Source organism: Eurytemora carolleeae, unplaced genomic scaffold (assembly GCF_000591075.1).
Source record: "Eurytemora carolleeae unplaced genomic scaffold, Eaff_2.0 scaffold894, whole genome shotgun sequence".
Lineage (NCBI taxonomy): Eukaryota > Metazoa > Arthropoda > Copepoda > Calanoida > Temoridae > Eurytemora > Eurytemora carolleeae.
This window is the reverse complement of record NW_019396781.1, coordinates 86,951-95,525: the sequence shown is the minus strand read 5'-3', so window position 1 is coordinate 95,525 and position 8,575 is coordinate 86,951. Positions and strand designations below refer to the sequence as shown.

At 31.8% G+C, this 8,575-nt stretch overlaps 1 protein-coding gene across 1 annotated transcript; it reads left to right on the top strand.

Moving 5' to 3' along the window:
• Positions 1 to 4,562: 4,562 nt before the first annotated feature.
• LOC111708640 (uncharacterized) lies at positions 4,563 to 8,093 on the top strand. Its single transcript, XM_023482081.1, has 7 exons — positions 4,563 to 4,655; positions 5,084 to 5,126; positions 5,186 to 5,284; positions 5,591 to 5,631; positions 6,772 to 6,833; positions 7,121 to 7,176; positions 7,770 to 8,093. Exons 1-7 carry the CDS (start codon positions 4,627 to 4,629, stop codon positions 7,842 to 7,844), a joined length of 405 nt encoding a protein of 134 aa, XP_023337849.1. The 5' UTR covers positions 4,563 to 4,626; the 3' UTR covers positions 7,845 to 8,093.
• Positions 8,094 to 8,575: the final 482 nt, after the last annotated feature.

Genomic DNA, 8,575 nt, shown 5'->3' with positions numbered 1-8,575 from the left:
CCACTGAACAAACAAGAACATGTAAGTTTGCATTATAATTCTATCGTTCGGTATCATCTTTATTTTTTGTTAATTTTGAAAAGATAAATTTGTTTAAAGCATGTCAGGTTTTCCTCAGGAGATGTAGGTTTTCAATTTTTATAATCTTCTTGAACTCAAGCCTTGATAAAATTCAAATCATTAAAATCTTCTGAATTTTTACAATATCCAGATAAAATATACTAGCTTGGGAACCCTAACTAAGTTTTCCCTATTAAAAATCAACTTATAAATGTAAAACCAATTTAAGAACATTCTCGTGGGTTTACCTAGCACCCAAATCAAATTTTGTGGCAAATCAGTCAAACAATTATGATTGGATATGCAGAAAAAATTTCATATATTTATAGATGTAATATATGTAATTTTTGTTATAAAATTAATGAACAACTAGCCATTGAGAGTATTGAAAGGGTTTGAATTGTCAATTCCTGAGGGTTTTAGAGTTCTGAAGTAAGAATGCCACGTCCTAAATAATTATGTTATTTATACATTTGACGAAAGGCTATCTACATATCCTTTATCCATGAGTCTATATGCATCCTGTGAATATAGGCATGAATACTACGCATCATCAACGCATGGATACTTCCTTTGTATCCATGTTTACATATATATTATAGCTGAGTATCTAGGTACATACAGATACTATACCCTGTGTATCCAGGTACACATTATACCTGTGTATCTGTATTTGATGAATCCTCCTCCTGTAGGGTTCCTATGATAAGACCCGGAGAAAGAACCACAGGATCTTCAGCCTCAGATAACCTTACATCCAATCCAGGCATTTTGCTGACAATAGATAGATAGATACTGGGGGACCCATAAAACTATGAAATAGAAAAACAAAATGTAAACAATCTTCATTGGAAGTTAAATAACTTTAATCTAACAGTCGTCTTCCTATTCCACAATTGTATGGGTTCCACTATAGATAAATTGACAGATTATGAATGTCTACAATCTACATAAGTATAGATATATACAGACATTCCTTGTTTTATTGGCTTTAACAAAAGAAAAATATGCCAATAAGTACAGACGGTGCATATGATTTATTCTAATTATCTTAATTAGATAATTAGAATATTATTTCTTATTACAGGATAATAGAATCTAATTACTCTTATACCACTATTGAATTCTGTATGTTTAAAAATATGAAAAAATTGTTTTAAGAAGTTTTTTTAATATATTCACATCTGTAAGCCTGTAATTACGGAGAGAATTTTTAAATCATAACTATCTGAAAACATTTACACAATTTGGACTGTGTTGTAGCAACATATTTGCAGCGCATTCAAAAATATGTGAAATAAATGAATTTGAGTAATTGAGCCACAAACTCTGTTTTTCTAAGCTCTATATGTTTGGTACCGAATGTCGTACACCTTAGATATTTCAAATTTCAGGGGATATTAGTTCCAAAACTAACACTAAATCTGCAAAGTTATCTTTTTTAAGAAGATTTAATCCAAGACGAGCAGAAAAAAATTACACCATAATTTTATTAAAAATGGCCAAAACTATTTATTGAAACAATAAATGGAAATTTTTAAACTAATAATAAGGCGTGAGAATTAGTTTTTGATGATTCTTGATTTCATTTTCGAACATACCCCAAATATTGAAAAGAATTACTGGATTTTAGCTCATGTCGCGTTTTCGGAACATATCCTGGTTTTGAGACAATTACCGGATTTTAGCTCATGTCGCGTTTTCGGAACATATCCTGGTTTTGATACAATTACCGGAATTCATATCAATGCCAATATTTAAGCATGAACAGTGTACACACTTACGTAACAAAACAAGATTTTTTGATAAGGTAAAATAGAAACAAAATAGAAAATAAAAGCAAACTGTTATTTTTTATAATTTAAAAATCATTACAAAAAATATTAATATTATTTTTTATAACAATTTATTTTGTAAGTTATGAAAGTGAGTTTTGTTTTGAATTCTGGATTATACTCAAAAACGGTAAAATGGGGTTTGTCCCGAAAACGCGACATCAGGATATGTTCGAAAATGGAAAACCTGACATTGTCTTAAAACCGGTCAAGAGATTTAACATAAAAAAGAACTTCTATTATAATTTTGATTATAAAAAAAGTTTGAAATTGGGAATTGTTGTTCTCGTCATGTTTAATAAAATGTTGGTTATAGTTTTATTTTACTCTGGATATGGGCCGGGATCCCAAAAACCACGCCTTTCAATTTGTGCCCATTTCTGACACTCATTGTTAGAAATGGGTCAAGTGTTAGTTTTGGAACTAATTTCCCTCTGAATTAAGAATTCAGTTTGACCAAATAATCTAAGTTTGAAATATCAAAGGTGTTAACTATCAGGTTACAAAGATATAGAGATTAAGACTAAACTTTGCTATAAATGCACTGTTCTTGAATATGGTACATAACGAACTATTTAAAGAGTATGGATGCACCAAAAACCATATCTTTGTTTACATAAAATTGTACTACAGCTTCTATATTTAATAATACTGTATGGTTTATGATGTTGGTTCCGATACTGGACGTTAAATCAATAAAATTAAATTAGTCTCAGCATGTTTTAGACCAGATCAGCTTGAATCATGATCCTACAAACTTGATATTTTTCAACTATCAGCATTCAAAACCCTATATTCTCATATTTTATGAATACGTATATAAGGAAAGCTAACTTCCTGTAAAAGACAAAAATAAGTAAAGGGGAGCAAATATGTTGACTTACAAATATATTTTGTATTCAATTATGTGGATGGATTTATTTTATGCTCCTATATCCACTAAAGTACACGGTAAATACTGGGAAAAGATCATACAGATACTGGGAGAAGGATTAGGAGAAGGATTATATACTAGAAGAAGGATTAGATACTGGGAGAAGGATTAGATACTGGGAGAAGGATTAGATACTGAGAGAAGGATTTGATACTGGGAGAAGGGTTAGATGCTGGGAGAAGGACTAGATACTGGGAGAAGTTTAGATACTTTGAGAAGGATTACATACTATAGGGTAAGAGTTAGATACTGGGAGAAGGATTAGATGCTAGGAGAAAGATTAGATACTGGGAGAATGATTAGATACTGGGAGAATGATTAGATACTGGGAGAAGGATAAGATACTGAGAGAATGATTAGATACTGGGAGAATGATTAGATACTGGGAGAAAGATTAGATACTAGGAGAAGGATTAGATGCTCGGAGAAGAGTTAGTTACTGGGAGAAGGATTAAATACTGGGAGAAGGATAAGATTATGGGAGAAGGATTAGATACTGGGAGAAGGATTAGATGCTCGGAGAAGAGTTAGATGCTGGGAGAAGGATTAGATACTGGGAGAATGATTAGATGCTAGGAGAAGGATTAGATGCTAGGAGAAGGATTAGATACTGGGAGAAGGATAATGGGAGAAGGACAAGATACTGGGAGAAGGATTAGATACTCGGAGAAGAGTTAGATACTAGTGTAAGAGTTAGATACTAGGATAAGGATTAGATACTGAGAGAAGGGTTAGATACTGGGAGAAGGATTAGATACTGGGAGAAGGATTATATACTAGGGTAAGAGATGGATAGTGGGAGAAGGATTAGATGCTAGAAGAAGGATTATGTACTGGGAGAAGGATTAGATACTGGGAGAAGGATTATTTACTAGGAGAAGGATTAGATACTAGGATAAGGATTAGATACTGGGAGACTAGGGTTAGATACTGGGAGAAGGATTAGATACTGAGAGAAGGATTATATACTAGGATAAGGACAAGGTACTGGGAGAAGGATTAGATACTGGGAGAATGATTAGATACTAGGATAAGGATCAGATACTGAGAGAAGGATTAGATACTGGGAGAAGAGCAAGGTACTAGGAGAAGGATTAGATACTGGGAGAAGGATTAGATACTGGGAGAAGAATTAGATACTAGGATAAGGACAAGGTACTGGGAGAAGGTTTAGATACTAGGAGAAGGATTACATACTGGAAGTAGAATTAGATACCGGGAGAAGGATTATATACGGGAAGAAGGATTATGATATACGGGGATTAGAGACCGTGAGAAGGATTTAAGTATCAACGTCATTATTTCTATGAGTGGTTTTTTTATCTAGAACCAACAGAAGTACAATTATAATTACGATATATAGATAGTAAAGTTCCCTTCGGACATCTAAATCCATTATATTAACACAATTATCCAAAACACTTGAGTTTAATTAGTAATATACTTACTCCGCAGCACAGTTCTTTAAACCCAACATCATTCATGTTTGAATTTTTTTTTCATAGGAAAACTTCAAGGTGTTACTTCTTTTCTTTCATCTTTATCTTTCTTTGATTATTATCTCAAGAAACTTTTTCTCTTTGTTTTTGCATTTTTACAAAGTTGTCAAATCTAAATTTGCTCCAAGCATGCATTCGACAAACATTCATGCAATTTTTCATGTTTTAAATCAAATAAATGTGTGATAATAAATAGATTTCCCTGAACACTAGATCTCATGGGAGTATACATGGTTTTTGTTTCTCTAGGTTTAGTATTTAATCTCCAGGTAGTCTCTATAGCTCTGCAGTCCTCGCCATGAAGCCGCTAGAATCTTGGCTAATCAGGTTTAAAACTTACATCTAAACTTTCTTCAAGCCCCTTTTCTTTTTAACTTGATGAGAAAATTTATTGAAATTATCAAAATTTTCTTTCTTATTGTATACATTGTAAAACAAAAACAGAAAATGTTCGTGTAATTTATAAAAAAATTATGGATTTTCAAAATTTAGTGAGAATCGAATTTTGTTGGAGGCAAATTTTTGAAATTTTGATCAATTTTAAACCTTCCCTGGGGACATGTGAGGTCCCGTACAAAATTTGGGCCCGATCGGTACAATCGTTTTAACGTTTACTGGATGCAAACAAATAAACAAACAGACAAGCAAAGTATTTTTTTTAAATTAGGAAAAAGAACTTCTTAGAGGGCAAGTTTTGGATAATCGACGATTCTGCTCGATTGAGGATTCATATAATATAACACATATATTTTTAGGCTAACCTGTTTTATTGTATTGAATTCAGTAATGGGAAGTCAGGTAACATTAATATATCCTGTATTCTAGTAAGATATCTAGAAATATATCCTGTATTCTAGGAAGACATCTATACCCGGATAGAACGAGGGCAACTCAACTCTATCAGAATGAAGAAAGCTACAGGAGTAGAACTTCAACCATATATATCAGAGGTTCAGGTAGAGGTGTATTTTTTGGTTTTACAGTTTTTCATTTTCATACAACTATTGGTGTCATCACTGTAATTATATTTGACACATCATTAAACTTTTTTGTAAAAGGAAACGAAGCAAAGTTTTGTTTGGGCAACTGCAGCGGGGCCGGGGGGTCGGTGTTGAGCGGATAAAAGCTCGACAGTAGTTTTTGGAAAATATTTTCCTCACGGCCTAAGATTAAGTTTGATTTCAGAGTTTGTTCAAAATTAAAAATTTTCTTTTAAAATTATGTAAATAGAATTATTATGTATTTTCTAATTTTGTTTTTAGGAAGTCCAAAGACCTAAGAAGTGGTTGCGAGGCTATTTAAGGAATCAGCTGATTAAAAGCTATTAATAACTAACGAATCATTGATTTGTATATTCAGTCCAAGTAAATAATAATGTTTATTCAATGTAAATCTATAAAAATGTACACTGACCACTGAGATCGGAAATTTTGTGTTGATATTGTTAATCTTAAACGCTTGATCTCGATATCATCCAATGGGCGGCACTTTTAAATTTAAGGATCAATATTCAATGCTTGATCCCTCAATTTAAGTTAACCCTGTAGTGTAGGGTTTAGCCCAATGACCATCATGGGATATTAAAGAGGAATTAAATTAATTTCTAAATATTATGGAGATGATTATTGTGGGATCCCGAAATTCACAGTACACTTTTTAACTTCTGCTAATTTTTAAGATGTTACAACTGTCACAAATTACCGCTTGATAATGAACCCTGATTCTTTCAAGACGCTAATAGACATGTGAAACTACTGATGTTATTGCTCTATGAAAAAAATCTGGTTGTAAAGGAACTGATTACTCACATCAAAAAATAATTTTCTAATTTTCTTTATCTTTGAAAACTAAGGGTAAAACTTGTCTGACTGTGATTACAACACTGACTTATTTTCAGGCTGTTTTTAGAAGTTAAACCTCACTTTAAAAGTTTGTCCACTGTATATCAAGTCAGGCGCTGAAGCTAAAAGCGATATCTTTACAATATTTTTAAAATTCGGTGATGGTGATGGACCAAACCTCAGTACAGTAAAAAAAAGTAGATGTTAGTTCCACATTTATTGAAAATATATTTCGGTCTGCGTTGACCCTCGTTAGTTCTAACGATATAATAACCATCAAAATTGATAAAAAAATTAAAAAATTGTTAAAAACCACAAGAAAATAAACAAACAAAAAAGATTATTTTAAAAAAATTGGGCTGTCAAATGGACATAAGGGAAACAAACTCAGATTATGAGATGGAAAAAAAGATAATTTGCAAATATTCACGTTTAAAAATGTTGACAATTATTATTCCTTCACAAAGATTAAAAACAAACTGTTTAGATGTATGTTACAATAGTTTTACCCTGTTATTATAAAATAGACGTTAGAGGCGAGTAATCAGTTCCTTCTATACTGAATATACTAAACCTCTGTAATAATAAGCTCGAATTTAAAGACTGCGGCAGCGAGAAGACGGAATGGAAAAGTTTGTCAGATCTCTGAGCATCAAATTATCAGGTTTATCATGATGTACTGTGTTACTATCAAAGGATGAAACTTTAAAGACGATCTTAAGTTATGACAATTTAAGGTTAACATTAGTGTTCTGCCTTGATTTTAGACTTTAAGCCTTGATTTGCCAAAGAAAAGAAACAAGTTTACAATGTAGGAAAACAGACAGTTTAGATTCCGTACAGTCGTCTCTAAAGTGTGGGTAGCCCTGTAACACATTATTGATTTTCTTTAAAATGGCTAAATAATATCTACATATATTATCGCAATTTAAAACCTTCGATTTTGCCCAGGAATACTAACCAAAGATCAACTTATGGTTTGCTTGCAGAGCTGGAATTGTGATGAGGTAGGGCGACATTTTACCCAATCTAATTGTTCAAGTATCTTTTGATATTTTGTTGATACCTTCGCAAATCTCAATCTGTATATTTAATGCAGGAAAAATAATAATAAAAATAAATTTTAAGTTAGGGATATATTTTTATGAACTATATAATCAAAACATGAACATAAAATAAAAATATTCCCACAGCCTTGAAATTTATAAAATGTTTTTATTTGTCTTTTATCAAAATAACCAAAATGATATTTATATAGATATATATATTTAAACATCAAAATATATATATATATATATATATATATATATATGAGTGCAAATTCATTCTCCGATTTATTTTCGAAACTAGAATTGACTTTCTCGGCATTAAATTGACAAATCAAAGATGGTTCTTTATTCCAATGTTTATTAAGATATCATGTTATAGGTGGATTCTGTCCCATCCGTCCTGTATCTAGATTCTGTCGCATCCGTCCTGTATCTAGATTCTGTCCCATCCGTCCTGTATCTAGATTCTGTCCCATCCGTCCTGTATCTAGATTCTGTCGCATCCGTCCTGTATCTAGATTCTGTTTAATTATGAAGTTTATTTGTTTTAGGTGATTAATGAGATGTATGATTACATTCCCAACTACAACAAAAATAACATGGATGATGTAGCAATTTCTATGTAAATGTTTACAATATCACAAAAATAGAAACGAATATGAAATGAGAGAGATATAGTGAGCCCCCCTGTTGCCCTCAGAAAAAATGTAAAAGTTATTTTTTGATTAATTTCGAATTAATGTATAGTTTATTAAATGCTGAATATTTCATATAAATCTATAATGTATTTTACAACTAAAACGAATTACTCAGTAAATACAAACTGTTAAAACCATTCTAAATAAGATCAAATAAAAGCGGATTTAAAATCATGATTATCTGTTTTATTGTTAGTAATTTAACCTTTTAGTTTTTCCCCGTCGCAACTCTGTCTTTCTATCTATCTTTCCTGTTCACTTGTCTCAATTTTATGGTTCTAACCATTCGTTTTATTTGGTTGTTTCTCTTATTGTGTTTGATTTTAAGTTGTCAAGTTTTGGGCATATTATTGTTTTGGGGACTTTCGGATGCAACGATTTTCTACAAGTTTTTTTAACGAACAATTGGTTATGCTTCGTTTAGGCTTATATCATCTGTAAAAGCTAAAATGTTGTATAATACAATGAAAGCAAACTTGAAGAGGATGAAATTTTAAAATGTGTTAAATCTCATAGATTTCGTGGAACCACCTGAAAGACAATTGACAGATTTAAAAAGATGCCAAACGAGGGAGAGCCATGAGCCTCATTTTGGAGGCTCATGGAGTCGGTTATCCATTGCTCGTCTAACATTGGATTTTGGTCGGGTTGATTCAAAA

What these genes read in the sequence shown, in the direction of transcription:
- LOC111708640 (XM_023482081.1), top strand. Translation starts at nt 4,627, where the DNA reads ATGAAGCCGCTAGAATCTTGGCTAATCAG. An exon ending in TGGTTGCGAGGCTATTTAAG is followed by an intron (nt 5,632 to 6,771) that starts GAATCAGCTGAT and finishes TCGAATTTAAAG; the next exon opens with ACTGCGGCAGCGAGAAGACG. An exon ending in TCTGAGCATCAAATTATCAG is followed by an intron (nt 6,834 to 7,120) that starts GTTTATCATGAT and finishes GATTTTGCCCAG; the next exon opens with GAATACTAACCAAAGATCAA.